Source organism: Ambystoma mexicanum, chromosome 3p (genome assembly GCF_040938575.1).
Source record: "Ambystoma mexicanum isolate Mex_15411 chromosome 3p, UKY_AmexF1_1, whole genome shotgun sequence".
NCBI lineage: Eukaryota > Metazoa > Chordata > Amphibia > Caudata > Ambystomatidae > Ambystoma > Ambystoma mexicanum.
This window is the reverse complement of record NC_090925.1, coordinates 534,652,381-534,677,287: the sequence shown is the minus strand read 5'-3', so window position 1 is coordinate 534,677,287 and position 24,907 is coordinate 534,652,381. Positions and strand designations below refer to the sequence as shown.

General features: G+C 44.8%; 1 protein-coding gene across 1 annotated transcript in view; it reads right to left on the bottom strand.

Annotated features, from left to right (window-relative positions):
- LOC138580596 (protein-glutamine gamma-glutamyltransferase 5-like) overlaps nucleotides 1-24,907 on the bottom strand; it is a 364,270-nt gene that overhangs the window by 193,951 nt on the left and 145,412 nt on the right. Inside the window, exon 5 of the mRNA XM_069651260.1 lies at nucleotides 10,620-10,748. Within this exon, the coding sequence (XP_069507361.1) occupies nucleotides 10,620-10,748 (129 nt within the window). The remainder of the gene's footprint in view (nucleotides 1-10,619; nucleotides 10,749-24,907) is intronic.

Here is a 24,907-nt window from a genome sequence, read left to right as displayed (position 1 = left end):
ATCAGAGTGTCATCAACGTTCAAGCATCCCCTTGTTCATCAATTCAGAAGGCACCCTTAGATGGAACCAAACAGAATCAACTGGGTAATTCTTGCCACGACCAGACACTGGAGGTCTCTGAGAGGGAGCAACAAAAAGAGAATATACGAATTACTATACTCTGTAACGCCAAACAAGGTGGATTGAGTGTTCCTAGTAATAAATCCTTCAGCCCTAGTGGCGGTAAGAAAGAGTGGCAATGGTTGTCTGCAGTCTTGTGCAGCAAAAATCCCCAATAATGCCGGAATGAGGCCCCTAAAGCTCGGTGTAGATTGGCTTTGTGGAACACTCGTGGCTTTTCACATCTGTTTAAATCAAACTGGCTTGCATCAATCGACATCGCTTGTCTCCAGGAAACCTGGTTACGAGAAACCCCAGTAATGAACGACTTTGAGGTGGCCTTAAACCCTTCTCTAAAATCTTTAAAAGGACGCCCAATGTCGGGCTTGGCCACCATGGTTAGGAAATCCTCAGGCTGGAGAATTGCGAGTTCGACCAATTACTCCCCTTTCATCCAAGCAACATTAATGTCAAAACTAAAACACAAAGGGTCGCCTATGGAACAGTTCTGTGTTGTAAACCTGTACTGGCACCACACGAATGCTGGAAAACAGATATTCATCGATCAGATTATGGAAATAGTTGATGAACTGCTGGAAACAAATGGCTGGCCGAACATTCTCATCTTTGGTGATTTAAACATCGACCTTTTTAAACCATCAGACCCGGAAAAAACTTCTTTGGCCAAGTCGTGGTCGGAGGAATTGACCCTAAGAAACGTACATCTTCTAAATGGTAACACTTGTGACGATATGCCGCCAGCCCCTACGTGGCACCGTGATGGGCAAAGGTCAACAATTGACTACATATTTGTATCAGAATCCCTACACCCTCGGATAACCTCGCTGAAAATTATTGAAAAGACGGAAAGCGATCACAACATGCTAATAACAGAATTTACAACTATGACAAAACAGAAACCAGAGCTATGGCCCCATCAAATCCAGGTGGTTTCCAATAGAGTAAGATTGAGCCTCGAAACACATGATGTGGAACATCTGGTAAATCTCTACTGCAAGACCTGCCCAGACGTTGACTATGATCACCTTCTGATACACTATAAGCCCAAGCAAGCGGGCTTTAAAAATACGGCCTTTGTACGCCAACACTGCTTTGACCGGGAATTGCTGACACAAAAGCGTCTTATGCGTCAAGACATCCGAATGCTGAAGTGTACAAAGGGCAAAACATACTTACGCGACGTAAAGGCGGTCAAGCAGAGATACAAAAACTGGCTAAAAGCTCATAAGCATGTAATGGCCCAAAACGATGCAGAACAGATGTTGACGGTCTTAAAAAACAAGAACTCTAGAGACTTTTGGAGGCTTATGAACAATCAGCACACCCCCCAAAAAGCCATACAAGTCTGTATGGTGTCTGAATCTGATTGGATAATTCACTTCGAAGGTTTATACAAAGCACCTGTTTCAACTGACGGCCCTGTTAAACTAACACCTAAATCGTGGGCCTTGTCTTATTCAAAAGATGAAATGGTGACCATCATTAAAAAAGTGAAAAATTCACGGGCACCTGGTCCTGATGGCCTGACAAATTTTACTATAAAACAACATCCAGAGCAATGGGCAGAGTTCTGTGTAACGTTGTTTAATCGAGTAAATTTAAGTGGCCAGACGCCAAAATCCTGGAAGACCGCAATAGTTGTACATATCTTCAAAAAATGCGACAGAGCAAACCCGAAAAACTATCGTCCAATTGCTCTATTAGACGTCCTAGGTAAGATCTACGCCACGATGCTCCAACAAAAACTCGTAGCCTGGTCACAAACTTCGAACCACGTGGATAAGCGCCAATCAGGTTTCGTGAAGCAGGTGGGATGCTCACTGAATTTACTCCTGCTAAACATTATTAAAATGGAAGCGATAAAGTGAAACAGGAAGGTCTATCTAGCTTTTATAGACTTTTCATATGCTTTTGACACCATCAATAGAGCGATCCTGTGGGAAAAACTGAAGCGTTGGGGATGCCCGTCAGATTTAATAGCGGCAATCAAAGAACTGCACACAAACACCTCTATCCGAGTAAGGCTGGATCAATTAGGGCAATTATCCAAAGCAATAAACACCTTTAAAGGAGTCAAACAGGGGTGTCCGTTAGCTGCAGTACTATTCGGCCTTTTTATATCGGACATAGGTGAAGCAATTGGAGCAACAAAATCATTTCCGCCGAAAGTGGCCAAATCACACTTAAATTGGCTACTATATGCTGATGATTTGATCATCCTGGACCGGACGCCCATTGGGCTGCAAAGAAAGTTAAACGCAGTTCAACAATACGTTACATCTAATCAACTACTGATCAACACGAAAACATGTGAAATACTGGTCCTGCAAAACCTAAAAGGCGGCTGGGTGGCGAGGAAACGCACCCCAAACTGGACGCTAGGCCACAAACCTTTGCAAATATCTGCCAGTGTTAAATACCTGGGAATGCTCATAAGCTCATCAATAACGGATGGACCGTGGCAGGCTGACATAGGAAGAAAATGCAAACAACTAGCAAACCAGGCACTAATTATCCACAAAAGATATGGTAAATTCTCGTTAAAACCTGTGCTGGCCTTCTACCATCAGAAGGTAATCCCCGTACTGACATACGGGGCTGAAAATGCTTTCGGCTGTTCATATGAAATTTGGGACTCTTTAGAGAACTGCTTTTGGTCCAAAGTATTAACACTCCCAAAAGGCGTGAAGACTGCCTGTATAAGATACGAACTGTCGATAATATCGATTCATGCCAGGATCAGCTGGAGTCTACTAAACTTGTATCGTAAAACATGTTCTAGAGCACAAATTCCTCAATTTGACATCTTCTTTGATGGTTCAGTTGGTAACTCCAATGTCATCACAATGTGGTCAAACAGGTGCGAAGAATTACTACAGAATTTCGACATCAAGAGCGAGTTGCTCCATGAAAATCCGGATGCGGCAAAGCTTAAAATCTGGCGCATCGACTGGGAGCATACATGCACAAAGAGAGCGATGGCCAAATCGATGTGTAATGTGCCACTGGAAGCACGTGCCTTCAATACCCAGCAGCGTTACATTACTCTGTTTCCAGATCCACAAGCAAGAAAGCTGTTTTTACTGTTCAGGCTAAATCTGTTCAAAACTACTGAACGTCTTCGCTTATGGAAGAATAATGAGCACCTAAAACCCGAATGTCTACTTTGTCTGCTAGCCAAAGAGTCACTCAAACATTTAGTGCTATTTTGCCCTAAGCTGAAATCTGAAAGATCAATCCACTTGGGCCCATGGAGTGTAATCCATCCATCCTTTTGTGCTGATGACTGGTGGAACCAGATGTACCAAGGAACTGACTTGTAACTGATATTTCCATTAACACGTTTTTTGGAGCAAATTGAAAAATGTCTGATGATGGCACCAGTAGGGGAAACAAATTAGTAAAACCTGTCACGGTATAATCTGTATGATAACTTCGTGAATGGAGCTTGCCCAAAAGTCTACTACTGATGATTGTTTGTATATCTAATTGTTGCTTTGTTGTTTGTACATATGTCGTCACTTTTAAAGGTTTGAAAAAACCAATAAAATAAAAAAGAATAAAAAAAAAAAATGTGATTTATTGACAAGATGGTCTTTGACCTCTTCCAGCGTCAAACTTCTATTTTTGCATTAAAAAGCAGTCAGACACCAGATTGTTCTTAGCAATCCTTTTATTTACAATTTCTTCAGTAGGAGTCATTTGTATGATTAAAATTGGGACAGCTACCACAAGCAATCCCCCTTTTCCCCATATCCTTCATTATCTGTTCTGTCCATTAAAACGTCACTTTCTGCCTCCCAGGAAAATGGGGTCTGGGTTGGTTGCTGCTGATGTACTGGGCATAAATGAAAAGTTAGTTAAGGCAAAATAAATTGTATCAAGTAGTTTCTAGACCCGTTTCCTCTCCTTCATGAAGCTGGTCACTCCAGACCAGATAGATTTATATATATTGTTGTATAGCAAATCTACTCAGATGCAAATAACAGTCAAAATGGTAAAGCCTTCTTCACGTTTGATCAATATCTTTCAAGATTCATAGATTTTCATAGACTTTTCAGGGCACCCTCCCTCACAAACTCAAAATGTGTCCAGGGACTTTATTCACCTTGCCTGCGTCTTTAAGGATTCATTCACCTGGTCCTTGGACAGGTACATTTATTTGAGCTTGGCAGCTGCGCTTGTCTCTGGGAGGTATTGCATAGGGTGCCAGCAGAGCCAAAGGTTCTGCTCAATAAGAGACTACCACTTAGCATTTACAGGATGTTTTCTTGGTTCCTGTGACCATCCATACCTTGGAGTGCAAGGCCTTTTCAACAACAGCCCAACCTGGCTTCCTTCCTCGTGGCCACATCATGTGCTTGTTCCAAAGGGACCTGCACATAACACTATCTGTGTCACTTTGTGATCCTTTTGATCCTCTGCTGCTCCTTCCCCTGTGCTTGTTCCTACATTCCTTCAACTCACATACCCTGTAGACGTATAGTGTGTGTTACATTATGTTTGTTAAGTTGACTTATAAAGTACACTGTTGCCATTGGTATAGTCTCCAGGTGCTCATGTGACTCTGTAAGAACGAGGGTGTGGTGGGTTAGTAAGGGAAGAGGGATAGGCTAGAGGTTGTGCTCTTCTGTTGGTGCTTGAGGAGCCAGGAGGAACTGGCATCCGGTGCGAGTCGGTTTTCTAGGTGGGTTTGATTGTGTGCACTGTCTTGTTATATCTAGAGGGGTAATGCCAATTGTTTTGGAGTGTTTGTTGTTTGGAAATGTTTGTTATGTTCAATGTGTTTTGTGTGTTTTGTGAGAAGTCTGGCTGGCCCGTAGGGCATGTGTGGTTCTTGGGAGGTATGCAGGAGAGGAGCAGGAGTAGGGTTTGTTAGTGAATTGGGTACTCTCACTGTTTTCAAAGTGCATCACCATTGGCTTCCTTCACTATACTTCTGAGCTGTTATACTTAGGCTATCCCCGAGGGCTCTACCAAGTGCAATCCATAGTCAACCTTTACACATGGGCCATCCTCACAACTCAACCTGGTGCAGCACATTGGCTAGCCTCAACATTCTCCAGTTGCAACACATTGTCTATGCTCACATTTCATATAGGTGCAGAGTATTGCTATCCTCATAGGTCTATTCTGTGAGATGCATAGGTTAGCTTCACCATTCTTCCAAGTGCCATACAATGTCTACCCTGTAAATTTATTCTGAGAGTAAAGTAAAGGCTAACCTTCAGGACTCATCAGGGACAATAAGGGAGTATACTTTGCAAATTCATCTAAGTGTACTACATATGCTAACCTTCATATTTCTTTTAAAATCTCCTACTACACATAGTGAAACAAAGGTAAACAAACCTATGCACTCTTCCCAGAGGAACTCTCTTTTACCCTCCATACATAAGAGGAACCGTTTTTTCTCCTGTTGTACCACAACATGTTCTTTGTTTTTCAGTATTGATCTGATTCCCGAGACCATGCTCATCCGTAAACAAGGATACTGTATCCAATGAATGCCGTAATCCAACTGTAGTCTGGTCCAAGACGATTAGATCATCAGAGCAGATAGTATATATAGGAAGGTCTGAATCCCTATCCTCGGGCGGGGGAGGGATACCCCTCCTCAGTCAACCAAGAACCCAGGTCTGAGATATACAAATTGAAGAGTGTTGTAGCACTCAACCCTGTGAAACTCCAAGACACATGTGTGTGGGCTCTGACAAGCCCCCCCCCCACCCTTGGCATTCAATCAGACCTGGATCATCATGTCAGTGTGAAGAGACATAAGAATATCCACACATTACTGGGAATACCCCATGCTTTTAGTTTCCTTCAGAGAAGTCCTCTGTCACATTATCAAATGCTGCAATCAGATCTACACAGCAGACATAAAGAGATTCATGCTTGAGGCTGCTTTGACTAAGCAACATTAAAAGAATGAATCCCTTCACAAGAATATCTAGACTTCCTCAAACACCTGACTGGTTTGGATACAGGCGGTTTGACCCTCAACCATTTATTAAGGCCCTCCAGACAAATGAAGTGAAGATCTTACTGCTTGACGGGGGGGGGGGGGACTTGAGCAAGCCCTAAGCCAGTTGGGAATACCTTGGGTGCAGTCTTTTGAATGAACTTTGTGATTTTATTGGACTCTTTGTTTTATATGGTATAAATAGGAACATTGGACAATACTATGATTTTTAAATTGTTCTAAACCGCTGTACATTTTTAAATTAGAGAACACTATACGTTATAAGCTATAGTTGTGCATATTTAGAGCTATATATAGAGCTGTAGAGTGTTATTTATATTATATTATATATTTCTTATCCTTATCCTTGACCTTATTTTGCATAAGTACATAAGCACACTTATAATGCTTCTTTGCATATTTTAAGATCTGGCCAAAAGAAAACCCCCCATGGGTATGCCCCCTGGCTTACATAGTAAGAAACCTACTTATATTAATACATTGATAACCAAGGTTAATGTCCTTTCCCCAGAAATTGAGGTTCTTCTAAAGGACATTCCACCCACTGTTTCTAACCTTGCCCCCATATTCCTGAAAAATCCTCCTAAGGTTACAATTCCCACAGTATCTTTGGAGGAGCCTGGTGCAGCCTCCATTTCCCTGGCACCCATACATGCAACATCTGCTGCTCCCAATCTCTGGGGGAAAAACTGCCTTCCCCGGAGATCCCACTCCCTATCCCACCTAAACCCCAACTCCATAGAACAAAAGAAACTCTGGGACCTGGTATGGTGGTGATAGGGAGGGGGACTGTCCAACAAGAGGGAAATTGATATGAGCTGACAGTCCCCCAAGCATGCCTGCCAATAGCTAACCCGCAGACTCTAGTGGCCTTGTGTGATGAGGACTTTCATCGTTTCCCAATGGTTGGGCTTTTATGCCAAATAAAGCTCATGGAACGGCTAAAGAACAATTACATTTGAGATCTTTCCCTTTTTCTCATCTCATACCCCTTACCTCTGTCCCCTTCTCTTAACCACTCACACCCCTTTCCCTTGCCCAAATCGCTCAGCCAACAATTCCATCTGACTTTCCCCCTTCCATTACCCTGGCTCAACTGTAGAGAGTAGACCACCTTGATTTGCCAGTCACTATGGGTCTTGCTGGTAAATGTGACTGTGGAGCTACAATTGGACATGACAAAGTGAAAGACCAAGGGGACTTGACTTTTATTGTGCTCCCAAGTTGTATGTTTGTGTGACGTCTCCTGCATATTTCAATTCATGGAAGCAGAGCGACCTGTGAGGAGAATTCGCCTGTGATCTGGCGATGGAGAGGGAGTAATACCAACCTATTAAATGTTTTGTATTGGCTAGGAAAGTGCTTGTGTGTGTGTGCGTATGCGTGAGTGTGGTGTGTGTGTGTGTGTGTGTGTTTGTGTTTATGTTTCGGTCTGTGTGACCATGGTGATTTGTTTGAGTGTATTTGTGACACAGTAAAATATATGTGGAAGGATGTATTAGTGTTCTTGTGACTTTGTATGTATATATGTGTATATATGTGAATATGTTGTTAATTTGTATGTCTGTTTTTTGTTGTTCACCAAAGAACATTCTTTTCCAGATAATGAAAAATGTGCACTGACTTTGAGTGTTATTCAGAGCGTATGCCATCCTATTGCAGACAGGAATTCTTTCAAAGTACTTTATTCGGAAAGAATTCTCCTCACAAAATGTATCGGAATATATACGGGGGGGGTTGGATAACGGGGGACAGAGGTTAAAAGGAGTCGGGTGGGGCTTGGCAAGGAGGAATTAGTGTACGTGAAAGGGTGGAATAAAAAATTAAATTCGTTTTTTTGGTGGAATTCTAATGAAGTAAAGTAATTCGAAGCAATTCCTGTCGGCAAAGCGACATGGCACCATTCAGGGTTGGGTGGTAACAGTAAAATCAGCTTGTGGTGGCACCCTGTCCTCTTGGCAACCCAACCATCCCCTCTCATGATTAGGCAGGAACTTCTAACAATAATTACTACTAAAATTAACCCTGCAGTCCAACACTGCAACCACAATTCCATCCACTGCTAAAACTCAACCCTGCACTACACCTACTGGTAATATTCTATCCTCCAGAACAAGCCAGCTTGAATTGTACAATGCAGAGCACTCACTGCTAAAACTCTGCCCTGCAGAACATCCAATCCTATAATTGCAAGTGAACTGGTAACTTGATTGCGGCATTAATGCACAGGTATAGCCTAGCATCAAACTTTTACTAATAGCCTTTTTGACTTCAAGGTGTCAGGCCTTTTCAATGTTACTGTACCAGTTGGGCCACTCCATACCTTGCCTTCGGTTACCAGCAACATTCACCTTAATATGCAGTCTATTCTTGACTATGCCACTCAGGTTTGACAGTTGCAGAATTAGCATTCCGGAGATTGACCTAGGGTCCAAATCTGTAGATGCCTGGGCAAATAGGCCAAAAAACGTCCGATGTCCAGTAAGTATAATGAATAAAAAACAGAGAATGAATTTACAGCGAAAACAATTACAGCAAAAAAATATCGATTGTTTAAAATAATATATATATGGGGGTGGGGCAAGGGGTTACAAATCGGGTGGGTAGGGGTTGGAGTGTGTTTAAAAGCATGGGGAAAGGGAGGTTGATATTTTTTCATTATTCAAGTTTTGTAGAAAATTCATTCTTTATAATGTCATCCGTTAAGATCAAATAGAACCAAACTTCCTACTTTAAACTGGGCTCTGACTTACAATTATCCAAATCTGCTTTGGAATCACAACCCAGTTATGGCAAAACATTATGATATATTTGCCTCTGCCCCTTTTAAGAACTATGGTCAACCTAATAGGACTGACAGGCATCCATTCTATCACAAAACATTCTCCCCCCACTGCATTACCCCTTCTCTGTGTGTAGTATATATTCCTCGCGTGTCCATCCCTTATCTTCCACTCACTCGAGTTCTTTCCCCCAGAAGACTAAGGTGTGGACACAGTACAGCACTCCACAAACAAACCTAGGTTTTATGATACTGCTATTGTGGTAATATGGCACAGAATAAAAGGGGATTAAAAGCATTTTGTGTGTGTTTTTGGGTAAGATGTATTCAGGAATTGAATTCAGAACACTGAATTTCCAATTCCGAGCCATAAACTCACATTCTGCGTCAGACCGTAAAGAGCAGAACCATGCCTACACTCCTAGAGGTCATGGAAGCCCACTGGTTTAAGTGGGTATGTTCTGCCCACCTCTTTGCAATGCCCCCCCTCTCTCTCTCCCTCTCTCTCTCTCTCTCTCTATATATATATCGCTCTCTCTCTCCCTGTCTCTCTCTCTGTCTCTCTCTTTCTCTCCCTCTCTCTCTCTCTCTCTCTCTCTCTCTCTCTTTCTTTCTCCCTCTCGAATAGTGCGTGTCAGCTGGAGAGCTCGTGTCAATAAAGGCCTGGGCTGAGACTAAAGAAAACAGGTGTCAAACAGTGTTAAATGATATTTGATGATTGAAACATCATTTTGTGAATAGCATGTAGGTATTGTAGGTTACTGTCAGCGGCAACAAGACCTGCCCTTTTTATTTATCTCACTGCAAACACATTTTACAGCAGTGTGAACTAGTAGACGCCATTTTGGACTTGACACATTACATCTGTTCAAATAACTAGGTCATATTGCTTTCTGAGGTGGCATAGATCCTTTGCTATGCTATTCTGTAAATGTAAATGTATCCACCCATCATTACATCACACATTTCAAAACTAATCTACATTTTTGGGAGTCATTGGTATTAATGATGTGTCAACCTAATGTGTATCCCAGTACTCCTTTTGATGACACTGATATCTGATAAGGTTGTTCACTTTGATTTTATTTATGACAACAACACTAGGCAGAACACAAGAGAGAGTCCATGCCACATTTACGAAACCAAGAAGTCAACATCAGTAGATGGGTAGGGATCACACTCCATGCTTATGGAAGATAGCCAAAGGCAATGACACCCACCCTCACACATCGGCAACCATACTGCATTCCCAAAGACATATTGCGCATCATCTCTGCCATTAGAATCCAGCTAGCCCCATGACAGAAATGTGGTCTAGCTGGACACAAGATGAATCTACTACTCCCTCACTCTCTCTTGTCAACATCTAAGCACCCATCCATTTGCCAGCTCAATATGCAGAGCTAGTAGGGACCTGGCAATCCTCACCCAACTTCATGTTGGCTAAAATGTACACACGCATTCTAAACTCCTCTGATACATTTTGGACTTTGATCCCCCGAGGGCCTTCAACCTACAGAGGATTGGGACAATATCATTGGTGAACAGCGCTATACAAATGACAATTACAATACAATACAATACGACCAAATGATTCTGCATTTCAAGGAATACTGCAATCGATAAGTGCTGATCATTATGAGACCATCTATATCTTTTCATTCTGTTGTGGATAATACTTTCTCAGATCTTATGTGAATAGTTTAACATTACTTTCTGTCAATGTCTCACCATAGCGCAGATAACCCTGCTCACATACACCGGGTCGTTCCGGTGAGACAGATCCTCGAATGCATCTTGATGGTAGTTTGCAGTCTTATCCAGTAGCTTCAGGCAGATAAGTGCAATGTCTTCTTCAAACTACAGAAAAAGAATAGAAAATGCATCCATCATTCATCAAGTATGCGTATGATAAATTATACAATGTCCACGTGGTCAAAGCTGGAACTGTGAATGTACATGAGATAAATGACAGCTTCCCACTACAGTGAAGACATTATCAACGTCTGCACAATTGCATATTCAACTGCACATGGAAGTGTGAGGACAGCACTCTTCCGAATCCTGTTCTGAGTTGAAAAAGAGATGAGCGTGACTCAGATTTAATTTCTGCAGCTCAGTATAGCAAGATGGGAGACACAGTTCCGATAGACCACTTGGCAGACATTGAAATTGTGGACCAACAGGACAAAAATGCATGGCTCAGATCTATACCTACCAAGAAAAAAGCCAATAATGTTGGTGTGTGTAGTTTTTCCTTGCATTTTGCATTTAAAGGCATGAATTTGTGTTGGCCTTATGAAGAACATGCGATGTGCGGGCATGGCTATCACATGACTATTATTACGTGAGCTGTTAGTCTATGCTGGCTGATAAATACTCCAAATAGTTGTGACTGGCAGCTGATGTTCATAGCCTGCTGCTTACAGAGACTGCCACAGCGGCCCATCAAATGCTTTTGGTCTCTGCACTATCTGGATGTCATGGGTATCATCAATAATGTTAAAACATGCCTTAAAAGGCCTGAAAAGCCCATATGCCAAAGACTGTCAGCAATTTCCAGCAGAAACATGGAACTCCAACCATTTCTTTGCTACAGAGCCAAAATGTATCACTCCAAAAAGAATCAAGAAATACTTGATATATGAGACTCATGTCGCAAGGCCCGTAATGCTAAATAAATGTTATTTGCACCAAGATGAGAATGTTATTCTTTACCAAGATACAGCACTAGTTTACAAGCCATACTCACACAAAGAAGCCTTCAACATTCATGTAAACATATTAGTCATAACAGGTGTAAGGAAAATATGATTGTGTGAGGGCCATGTGCCCATTTGATTAGCAATGATGCCTTACCATGTACCTCGAGGACAGCTGAAGCAGCTGTTGTGCTGTCCTGGGATGCTAGTTTCATGTTTTAAAAAAAGCTTAAATTCCATGCATTCCTCAAACCCTCTAAACAAGCAAGGCTCCCAGTTACAAAATGAAGAAATACAACTTAACGATCCATATGCAGGCTTATGGGTGGTTATTTCAGCATAATATAGATACATTATTGACTTTATCCTTAGACATTATGGTTTTAGAATCCAGCACCTTACAAACTCCCCATGCAGCCTTTAATTATTTCTGCACCCTGGGGAAGACAAGAAAGAGACACAAAGAGAGAAGAACAAAGAGGGACATTTGTAGGGGAACAAGAAGCAAAGCAAACCAGAAAGTGGGAGAGGGGAACTGTGACTGGCTGAGAGACTTTGTCTGATAGGTGATCTGACTAGGCTGAAGGAGGAGGACCATAAAAATGAAAAAGGACTAGGATAAAGTACGAAGATGAAGAAGGACTACAGTGACGGAGAAGCACTGCGATGATAGTGAACTAGGATGATGGAGAACTAGGATAACGGATGAATAGGAACATGGGAGAGTAGGTATATGGAGTACCATAACATGGTGGACTGGCTTTAAGAACAATGAGGGAGGAGCAAGAGGAGGTAGGGGTAAAATTAAGGATTAGGTGAGGTGAAATGACTAGCCGCGCAATTTGGTGGATATTGCATAATAAAAATAAGTCACAAGCGGTCGCCCAGGCTACTGGTGTAAGTGAAAGGAAGTGGGTTCATCACTTTTCGAACAAGTATGATGCAGAAACAGTTTGCACTACTCCACTAGTATCACATAGACCAGGCTCTGATTCTCAACCACTTGCTTTTGATCGTCTTGACAACGATATGGCAATCAGCAAGTGGAAGAACTCGAGGCTGAGCGGCCCAGATGGAATAACGAATGTAATACTTATGGACAATCCTGCACTCAGGGTGGATATACTATTTCACGTCTTTAGGCATGTAACTCAGGAGTGTACCTGCCCCACATCATGGTCTGAATCAATACTCATCCCCATTTTTAAAAAAGGCAACAGAGTTGAACCCTCCAGCTATAGATCGAAATACTTATTAGACATCTCTTCAAAAGTCTTTGCCAACATAGCGCTGAATGAACTATCAGCATGGGCAGAAGAGATCCATCTATTAAGCCCGCTGCAGACCGGCTATAGGAAGGGTGTTGTCACAATAATGAGTGGTCTAGCGCTGATAGCCTGATTGTCTGACATAGGATCACGCAGTGGGTGCACCCTATATGTCACGGCAATCAACCTGTCCTCTGTTTTCAGCAACGTTGACATCTCCAGGTTGTGGTCAAACTTGTCAAAATGGTAATAGACCCATCCCTGCTAAAAAATATTCAATTGCTGTATTATGACAATAACACCAGAGTCAGACTGAACACATTGGGGGAACTATCTATGAAAATCTTGTTGAAAAAAAGAGTCAGTCAGGGGTGTGTGCTGGCCCCCTTTCCATTTAACATGTATTTAGACGACCTGTGGGAAGCCAGTAAAGAGTGGGGAGATTTTGTGCCTAAGTGGTCAGGACTGAGACTGAGGTGTATTGCATTTGCTGCCGACATCCTGCTAATGGACTACACACCAGCTGGTCTTCAACAGCAACTCCCTGGGGTGGAAAAATACTTTAAAGAAAACTCCCTGCAAATTAATGCAGAGAAATCCTATGTCATGGTCAGCACTACCAGAAGGAAGTGCAACGAATACTTGTGGAAATTAAATGACGTCACAATACAGCAAGTTGATTCAATTTGCTATCTGGGTTTTGAGATCGCTGTTAAGAAATGGTTCCATGTAAAAATATCCCTGTTCAAATGCCTCCATTATAAAATATCACTGTGATTTGGCCGTGCTAATGTCATTCAGTATAAATAAACTAAGAACCTTTTATATGACTGTTGTACATCAATCACTGTACAAGTAAACTGTTAGTAGGCATATAATGTGCAATTGTAAATCAGAGAGGGAGCTTGTCAATTAGAGCGCAAGCAGCTAACTCTGAAAGAAAACAGCTGTTGTATCAGTTTAAACCTCAGCAAGCGTTGAAGGGAAAAAACTGACAAGGAGCAAGCTTGGCTCAGAACAAGAAGCTATTTCATATTAAAGGTGAGCTTGTCGTATGTAATTTCTAATGTGGTTCAGTCAGCAACGTCAATGTAAAAAAGAAAGTTTTTTTGCAGTTTAAAGTCCTGTTCAAAGTCCTCGGAAAGTTCTATTTTACAATACATCTAAACATTCAAATACATCTATACATCTAAACCGTAGTTCAGAAGAAAAGTGATTGTGATCTCATCAAAACTAAAAGAACTGCGCACCAAAAAACACAAAGCGCTGAACAAATGGAAAAGCACCCGAAGTGCCTCCTCACTATCCCTGTACAAATCACTGGCTACACAATACAAAAAAAGACATTATCACAGCCAAATCTACTTCATACAATCATAGAATCTCCAATGCCAGCTCTGAATCGAAAGAGCTCTTTGCCATTTTCAAAGAACCATCCATGCCAGTCACCAAGACCCAAGAGATCATTAAAGATCAAACCTGGTGCAACACCATACAGTCTGCTCTTCTAAACAAAATTGAGCTCCTGCAGAAGAAAATCCTAGACCACCACAAAAACCTCACTCAGCACATCAAAACAGCCTCCCAAGTTAGGACTGAGACAAAGGTCACAAAAAACCCAACTACACCTTTCAAATTCAAAGAAATCTCTGAACTAGAAGTAATAGAAATTGTGAATGACAATCAAGCCCTCCAATAGCAAAGGCGACACCTGCCCCGCCAAACTAGTCAAGGACTGCGTAGAAACACTTGCACCGTTTCTCAAGTCATTTATCAATGCCTCCTTCAACTCTAACTCAGTCCCAGATAGCCTAAAAGAAGACTGGATGTGCCCTCTTCTCAAAAAGCATGCCCTAGACCCAGAAAACGCAAACAAATACGGGACTATCACCACCGTCCCCTTCCTGCTCAAGATCCTGGACAAAGTGGCCTACATGCAAATCCAGGAACACCTGGAAGAAAATCACATCCTAGGAAAAAGACAATCGGGCTTCTCTCCAGGACACAGGACTGTGTCTGCCTTACTCAATCTCAAAATACAACTCAGCAACATCATGGACAAAGGTAAACCAGCTCTCCTGTTCCTGCTGGATCTGTCTGTCCACTGCCTTTGACCTGGTCAACCACGATATCCCAGGCATGCAACTGAAAAACGAAGCCCACTTCTCCCCTCAAGCCATCTCCTGGGTTACCTCCTTACTCAAGGGTCGACTCATGAAAGTCTTCTCAGACTCTGCCTGCTCCACCCCGATCACCATCCACTGTGGAGTCCCACAGGGTTCATGCACAGCCCTTACACTGTACAATATTTTCACCCTCCCACTCTTCAATGATCTGGATTGTCACGACATAGCTTACACCAACTATGCCGACGACACCCAAGTCCTACCCCCCTCACATGCATCCATGAACAAGACGCTGCAGCACTAACAAGGATCTACACAGCCATCCAAACCTGGATGGCAGCCAACGGTCTCTGTTTAAACAGAGACAAAACAGAGATCCTCTTAGTAGGCACCAAGGAAACCCTGAACAAACTCCCAACTCAATACAATACTTTCAATATTGACGACTCCACCATTACCGTCTCCTCAGCAGTAAAAACCTTAGGAGTATACCTTGACTCAATTCTGTCAATGTCACGTTAGGTCAATGCCATAGCATCCTCCGCCGCACTCACTACTAAGGTAATCAATGCAGTTAAACCTTTCCTCTCTACTAAAAACTGCCTATCAATAGCTAGAGCCACAATAGGCACCAACTGGACTACTGCAATGCCCTCTTCCTGGGCACCTCTGCAAAAAATCTAAACAAAATGCAAATCACACAGAACAATGCCCTGCGAGCAGCATTGAATATTCCCAAAAGGGAACACATCTGTCAAGCCAGGAAAGAGGACCATTGGCTACCAGTAAAAGAACGCATCCTTTTCAAAACCATGGCCATCACAAATAGATGCTGACGCCCCCGTACTTATCTGAAAAGGATCACCCTCAACTCATCCACCAGAACCACCAGATCCCATTTGACCAACCAGATTTATGTGACCACCTTCAAAAGAAGCAAAGCCGGCGGGTCCAGCTTTCATCACCTAGCACCAAAAAGCTGAAACGCACTACCCACTTCACTAAGAAACAAAAAATCTTACACCACATTCCGCAAACTGCTGAAAACCACTCTGTTCAACTAACCCCTCTCTTTCTTCCTTTACATATTGACTGTATGTAACGTAATTAATGTACTTACCTGCCATAATATATTCCTGTACCAAGTGATCAAACTGTAACAGCGCCACAATGCCCCCGGGTTGATGTGCGCTATACAATTTCAAATAAATAAAAAGAAAATGCAGTACATTCGATTGAAGGTTGTCCCCATGTCACAGTTGTTTAATGCGGTACAGTGATAGCAATGCCATATATTCTATTGAAGTTTTTCCCCATGTCACAGTTGTTTAATGCTCAGAAATAAACAAACGGTTTGAATACGCATTGAAAAAAGACTATGAAAATTAAAGAATGCACACGTGTGTGAAAGAACTAAATAAACGCATCAAGATGACGAATACAATGTGTGTTAGGTGCATTCTTCATAGCAATATTTTGTAAAATGTATTTAATTAAGGGAATAGTATTACGTTATACATAAGAATCTACGTGAAAAACAAACAGTCAGAATTTGTATGTCATTGTTGAAGATGATAAAACAGAAACTGTGTTCATACTCCTTGATCCCTTTGATCGAGTTCTATAGAGTGAAAGTGTCGTCAATTGTTCTCTATAGGTGCGGACTGATGAACATCTCAGGTAGGAACCTTTTTGATGTACTAGAGGGGAAAATTCGGAAACCGTTCCTGGGGCTCCCGACTTCGGTACCAATAAGTATCATCAGATTGGAATAGTGGCTCACATCCTGGTGGTCTCAGTAAATAAGTAGGAGTATACCCTTGGTAGATACCCTAGTGGGAGCATGCAAACACTCTATAGGGCTTTATTTAAACACCTTACTGTTGCCCGTCACAAATCCATTTCTGAAAAAAAGAAGAAAAAGATGTGACAATTTTCGTACCATGATTGATTTAAGCGGTTCAGAATCTGAAACAGATTTCAAGAACAAAATTAAAAGATGGGACAGATCAACTGATCTGTCATATCTAAGCTGCTTAAATTTATACACAGGGAAGGAACTCTTTTGTTTCTTCACCAAAACATCTATTTTGGGGACATTTCCCAGTTCTAAATATCACAACTGGTACTTAAAGTTTTTGCCAACTGCCTCCCTATGCTAGAGGTCTTCAGTCCAAAGGTGGGAGTCCAGTGAGAACTACGTACAAAGTCAGGACTGTTCACAAACAAAAGAAAAACGTTTGAAGGTCCATAAAACTATGGAGAAAAAGTTGAGTCTGGCTTCTTGGCACTTTTTGGAAGTTGAACCGGATTTAAAATGATGCTGGTTGTGTAGATCCATATGCAAGTTGACGTCGAGCCAACATTAACAGGCGGCTCCGTGGGCTGATGCTTGAGATTAATCGGTTCAATGGGTCCAACTGGATTGACTCAGTGGTCGAGTTGGTGCAAGAAGATGGTTTAGCAGGGTTGATGTGGCAATATACACAATGGCTATATGCAGTTTGAGTCAGTAGTAGAGTTAGTCAAGACAAGGCCTTGTTGTGCTGAAGCGATGCTCCAAGATGCAAGGAGTCAGTACCTCTACAGCAGTGTAGCGGCTTTTGAGTCAGGATGGCAATGAGTGCTACTTGTCTGAGATTGAATCAAACTGGTTCAAACATGTAGTCAGTGGCTTGCAGATCCAAAAGATGAATGAAGGCCAAAATGCAGGTCAATGCATTGAGCACAGTGGAGTCATTTTGAAGAAAATCGAAGTAGCGAAACAGGATTCCAGGCTTTTGTCTTCTCAACTTTCTCTGGGTCCCACTTCCAAAGGTGAATTCTTCTTACTCTGCACTCCAGGGATCTTGGCTCATGCATACAGGGGTTCCTTCACTTCCAATGAGGATCCTGGTTCCTGTGCAGCTGGCCGAATGGCAGACCTTGATACACAGCAGTTCATCACAGTGTTCCGTGGAAATGGCTAGGGGACAGAGCTCTCCTCTGCCTATATAGGGGGACTTTGAAATGTGATGTGCTCCCAGCAGAGGTCCAAAAGTGTATTCCTCTTCTTATGATGTCCAAAGTTGAATCCTGGACCGATGAGAGAGGGAGACTCCATCCTCATAAAAGTAAAAGGTCACAGGTAATTGACTCCAAGAAAGCTTGCTGAAAGTTGTCCAATCCCACATGATGTAACAGGGGACACTTACTTTCTTGCATCATGCCCAGAGTGCCTTGTTCTGGCAGTACTACAGGGGACAGGAAGGAAGAGAGCCTTAGACGAAAACCAAGACAGTGGAACCCATTCTCAGTTCCACCTTAACTCGGGCTACTCAAACTCCAAACTCTTCAAAAGCCTGTTCACGTGAAAGACTCTTTGGTGTGCAATACCTTGGTGTGAGACAGGCCTTTGTTATGTGAATTGCTCTTTGAAGCTGGGTTCCCAGGAGATCTCCTGTTAAGGAGCTCCCGTTCCATGTGGGGAAGTGTTACCCTACCTCTCTGATATTCAAAGGAAGGCAGCATCCTGGCTACTGTCTCTCTTGTAGCAGTGGAGACAGCAAGGCTAGCCATGAGTACACATTGCCTTTTCATCATTTTATTTTTTAATAGTTTCTCGCCCTCTTGGGCATGTATCTAATCCTTGTTTAGATAACTTTGCACAGTTGATTGCTGATCTCTCTCTGACATATTCTAAATTTGTAATTTTGAGTTATTTTAATCTTCAACCTAACAACCCCAATGACCAGCAGGCCAACAGACTTGTCTCTGTTTTGGCCGACTGCATTTTCATTCTGAGATATCACAGTCCAACCCATTTGTGGGGCAATCAGTTGGATTACATTTTTTTCTGATTTTGATGGACTTTTATGCATATTCCCCCACACTCACCCCCCAGCCTTTGGTATGGTTGGACCAGTACCTACTGCCGATCTCTCTTTCTCTTCCAGGATCTAAGCAAAGGCTGTTACTGGGTTTTTTTTTAACATTTTTTATTTTTTAATATCAACACACCAAACATTACAACTTAGAGGACATGTACATTCAAGAGTACTGCGATATAGTCATACATCAAACATTGCGATCCTCCCCTCCTCCCCTTTAACTCGAGCCTCTATTACCATGCCGCCCGCCAAAGTGTCTCGTTTTGCACTCACGTCTCCTGCGCAGTGACCTCATTGGGACCCACCTTGGGGGTGCCGGCTAGTGTGGTCACCAGTTGCCTCCATTCTATCAAGGGTCCCACTTCTTCCTCCCCACCCCTACTGATTGCTTCGTACCAAATTGTCGATTCTGCGTCCGCCCATTTTAGGAGGTCCGCCCACCACGCCTCTATCCTGGGGCGCCGGGCGGCCTTCCAGCACATTGCGATTCTCTGCTTGGCCAGAATGTAGGCCAGGTCCTCAGTTTACTAACGTGCTTCAGATTATGCGGCCTGGCGAACACCCCCAGCAAACAAGCCCATACTGATTCTACCTCCAATACAATCCCTTTATCCGGCAGGCATAGCCTGATCTCTGTCCAGAATCTGCCCACCTCCGGGCAAGCCCAGAACATGTGTATCAGCCATGCTTCCGCCTCCCCGCACCGTGGGCACTTTGGCGCCGCTGGGTTCCCAAACTTGGCAATCCTACCGGCGGTCATATATGCCCTATGGGTTACATACAGCTGTATCTGCTGAAGTCTTGTGTTGCGAGACACCTTCTTGTGGTACCTCTGAACTCTGTCCCATTGTCCATCTAACAGGGGTTCTCCCACCTCCTCCTCACAATCCCGTCTCAATTGCAGCACCTCCTTACCCACCCTAGACATCAGTAACTCGTATATATGGGACACTTCATGCCCACCCTCCGAGATATCATACATTGGGGGTCATTATGACCCTGGCGTTAAGGGTTTAACGGCGCCGTAAAAGGTGTTGGCGCCGTTAAACCCTTAACGCCTCATTACGAGGTCCCTTTGCGGGGACCCGACCTTAACGGCTGGTTTTACCAGCCGTTAAAGTAGGGTGCCACAAAGGGACCTCAGTGCTAATTACGGTACCGCAATTTGCGGTACCGTACTTAGCGCCTTCCCCAGTCCCATTGAGCCCTATGGGGCGAAAATGGGAATGGGGAAGGGCCATGGTGGAATGGGGAAATACTGCCCCGCCAACCTTGGAATGGGGCGGTATTTCCCCATTCCACCATGGCGGGCTCGTTACAACACCGGCACCAGCCATGGTGCTAATAGCTCCATGGTTTAGCGCCGGGGTTGTAATGAGGGCCATTGTCTCGATGACCATGTCAGGTTGCTCTCATAGCACTTCCGCAGACCATCTGTCCAACACCTGTTTAATGACTCTAGTGTGGGTAATGTGTTGGCCTACATTCACCCCGGTGTCCTCTGTCAGCCTACTGAAGTCTAGTGCCTCGACCTCTTGCCATACATCCCCGAGGGCTACAAGTCCCATTGATTCCCAACATTTATAGATCGCTACTATCAATTGCGTGTCCTCCCCGCATACCGCTACCAACGGCACCTGCGGGCAGCATGGGGTTGGGATTCCCACCAGCTGCCACGTTTTGTTCCAGATTTTCCAGCCCAGTGTTAGGAGCGTTGCCCTTCCCTGCACCTTAGTTTTTGGCAGCCATACCACTTCCCTCAGGTAATAAGGGGCAGGGTCCTTGTACAAAAGCCTGGTCTCAGCGGACTCTTCCTCGGACAGCCACCTGATCACATACTGCAGCTGTCCTGCCAGATAGTATAGCTCTAAGTTCGGTAAATTTATGCCCCCTTTGTCACTCGGGTTTTGTAACTTCCATAAAGCCACCCTGTTTCTAGTATTGTGCCAGATGAAGCCTCTACATAGGCTGTGGAGCTTCCCAAAAAAGCGTCTAGGGAGCATATGTGGAATATTCACAAAGAAGTGCAACAGTCTTGGCAGGACCACCATCTTGAGCAGCGCCGCCCTACCCATCATGGCCAAAGGGAGCCTAGACCAAAACCCCATGCTGTTCTTAATGCCTGCCACTGCCCGCTCCATGTTGTATTTGTGTTCGTCCTCAACCGAGTGGTATATATCGATGCCCAGATACCTAAAAGTCCTGGTCTGCCAGGGTATTGCTAAGACCGGCAAGTGTTCCTCTGGGACCCCTCTGTATCTCCCCAAGGGGAACATGCTCCATTTCTTGGGGTTCACCGCTATGCCTGAAAGGGTGGCATAATGGTCCATCACCTCCGGGACAAATTGCAAGTTTTCCTCTAGGAAGCGCAGGTATAACAGGATGTCATCCGCATACAGCGAAGTGAGGTGCGTCCCTCCCTTTGTGGGGATGCCAATCTCCCCATACTGTTGTCTGAGACAGATTGCCAGCGGTTCCAGAGCGAGGATGTACAACATGGGCTACCAGGGGCAGCCCTGTCTCGTGCCCCTGCTAAGCTGCCATTTGTCCGAGATCATGGCGCCTGTTTTAACCCTGGCGATTGGGGAGCTGTAAATCATTCTTACCCACCTCAGGTACCCTGGCCCCATGCCATATTCCCTCAGTGGTGCCAGCAGCCACAGCCACTTCACTGAGTCGAACGCCTTTATGGCGTCCAACGAGACTATCGCCATTTCGCCCAGGTCCTTTTCTGTTTGTTCAATTATGTGGTGGAGTCTCCTGTGATTGTCCGTTATATTCCTGCCTGGCACGTACCCTGATTGATCGGTATGGACCAGGTTCCGTATGACACGTTTAACCCAGTTTGCTAACATGGCAGTAAGGATCTTGCTATCTTGGTTGAGCATGGACAAGGGTCGGTAGGATCCGCAGTCCGAGCTTGGTTTGCCTGGTTTCAATAGTGGGATTATTACCGCCTCCTTGAGGGACTCCGGCAGCCTCCCTTGTTCATACGCCTCGTTTAACATGACAAGCAGCGGGGGAAGCACCTCCTGCTTGTATGTCTTGTAAAATTCACTCGTGAGCCCATCTGACCTCGGGGCCTTACACGTAGGTAGGTGCTGTACCACCAACTCTAGTTCTTCAAGAGTGATTGGGGCATCTAGGTGCTCCCGCTCCTGGTCACTAAGCTTGGGCAGTCCTATGTCCTCTAGGGTTTCCTGAATCTCTTGCCCCGTCTCCTCCCCCGTGTCCTCATATAAGCGCCTGTAGAATCTAAGAAATCCCTCATTGACTCCTTCTTGGGTATCCCAGGTCTGGCCATCTTCATCCTTTATCTCCCTGATCACTGAGCGCGGTCGTTTCGTTCTTATATAGCCACGCCAGCAGCCTGCCAGGTTTATCTCCCCCTGCATGTTGCCGCTCAATGTACTTTTTATAGTTTAACTTGCAGAGCCTGTCTCAGAGCCCGCTGCTAACCTGCTGGAGTAGGGCCACCCTCGCCGTATCGTCCTGTGAGGTACCTCCCGACTGCATTATTTCTTCGAGCTCCCTCTCTGTCTCCTGTAGCTCCCGCTCTATACCCCCTTGGAGCCCTCTAGACTTGGATATGGCCACGCCCCGTACTACCACTTTGAATGCCTCCCATAGGGTACCTTCCGACTGCACACTGCCAGTGTTGTTGTCAAAGAATTCGGTAATGGCCTCCCTTAGGTCTTCTCAGAATCCCGAGTCCTGCAAAGCCTCAGCTCTGAGTTTCCACATCGGGATTCTCGCCCTGGGGGCCGATGCATCCACTCCACCACCAAGGGGGAGTGGTCCGAAAGCACTCTGGCCTTATACTCCGAACCCGTCATTCCCCTGCTATTCCCGAGGACAGGAACATGTAGTCCAGTCTAGGAACATGTAGTCCAGTCTAGTTTATAAGTTGTGGGGGGCCGAATAGTGCGAGTACTGCTTGTCCCCCGGGTGCAGCAACCTCCATATGTCATCCAGATCAAAATCCTGCAGGAGGGCCGTTAGTGCCTTTGCCGCAGGGGGGAGTCTCTCAAGTTTCTTATCAGACCTTTACATCCTGGGGTCTATTGTACAGTTGAAGTCGCCTCCTCAGATAGTAGCGCTGCCCATAAGGGGGCTAATTTTATCATATAGGGCCCTGTAATAGGCCGCTGTATCTTGATTGGGAGCGTATGTGTTCACAATGCTGACCTCACTATTCTCCAACATCCCTCGCACCACTAACATTCACCCATCTGGGTCTGGCATGGACTTTAGTAGCTGGAATGGTACATGAGGTGCTACCCACGTGACCACCCAGCTTGCATATGCTGGGTATGTGGCTCCTGTGGTGGTTCCCCTCCACTTCCTCTTGACTAGCTCTAATTTGTCCCTGGTAAGGTGGGTCTCCTGATGTAATGCTATATCGACTTTCAGCCTTCTCAGGTACATCATTACTTTATTCCTTTTCAGGTAGCTGTTGAGACCTCGTGCATTCCAAGTTACAATCCGGAGACTATCCATAGCCGTGCGAAGTATGTACCGCCTCCCCCCTCCCCGGGTCACCGTCCCAGTCCCGGCCAGTGTGAAATTGGGCTTGTTCTCCTCCCTCCCCACACTTGGGCTCTTCAAATAGCCACCCCCTCCCCCCACTCAACTATTCCCCACAGCACACTTCCCCTTCCCTCCCACCCCTAAACCACACCCAAACTAATGCCCAGCTCCATCACTGGATCTCAGGCTCCCCCGCGTTTGGTCCCACCTCGAAATGCCGAGGTAGGGAACCCGGCAGGGTGTCACCAATATTTGGTGACCTAACTAATGTCCTAACTGTTGGGGTTAAGAGTGCTTCCTACTTGTCTCCTGTTAGTTACTATGGTACATTGTGCATCCTCCATATTACAATAGAATTCAAAGCCCCTGAGAGTCAACACATCTCTACACTGTATTATAATCAAGTCCCAGAGTCACAATATGTACAGCACCCCGGTCCCGTAAACGGGCCTCACTTGTCCGCATCGTCCTTCTTCCGGCCGTCCGCACTCTGCGGGCAATTTTGGCCATCCAACCATTCCATCGCATCCCCCGGACTCTCAACAAACAAAGTTTTGGCTTTATGGATCACTTTCAGTTTAGCTGGGTACATCAACATGTATCACATCCCTGCCGTTTGCAATCTCCACTTCACTGTCCCATAGTTCAGCCTCCGCCTCTGCACTTGAAGTATATAGTCAGGATATGCCGCGATGGTCGCAGAAGTCCTTTGTATGGTGCCCCCCATCCTGAAATATTCCAGTATCTTCTCCCTGCCCCGATAGTTCAAAATCTTGGCGATGATCAGCCTCGGGGGGGCATTGCGGGGGGGGGGGTTTCCTCGTGAGCGCTCTGTGTGCTCGCTCCACAGCGAAGCCTTGCATGAAGATCCCAGCTCCTATCTCCTGCAACAACATGTTTTCGACGTAGTCTGTCGGCCCACTATGCGCATGTTGTTCCTTCGAGCGCACCCTTCGGCCTCCTCTGCTCTGTTCTCCAGGTTGATCACCTGCTGCTTCAGGATGTGGATCTCCGAAGCGTGAGAGGTCCGGGCAGTCGTATTTATGGTCACTTCTTTCACCAGCTCATCTGAGCGTTCCGCCATTTTCAGCACGTCCAATCTAAGCAAGTTGACCTCCTCTTGCACTGCACCGATTTTGAGCTCCAGCGCTGCCTTATGTTCAGCAGTGGCTGCCTTCAGCTTACTTTGCCACGTTGCCTTAAGGTCTGCAATTGCTTCCAGGATCTGCCGGTCGACGCGTGTAGGGGTAATGTCTGCAGGTGGAATCTTGTCCTTAGGTCTTGCCCCCTCTGCATGTTGCGGGTCTTGGTGAAGTCCTCCATTGTAGGCTGCTTCACCTTGGATTTGAGAAGTTTGGATGCCTTCCTGCCGTCTGGCATTCCGCTGGTTTTAAGCGAGGCCTACTGGCCCCTGGCCACGATGCCGTAGATCAGAAAGGCTTTCAATCTCATCGGCCAGCCGACGGGCTAGCCGTATATTGGGGGCCCGCTGTTGGCCCCTGCTGCCCTCCAGTCCCAGGTGGA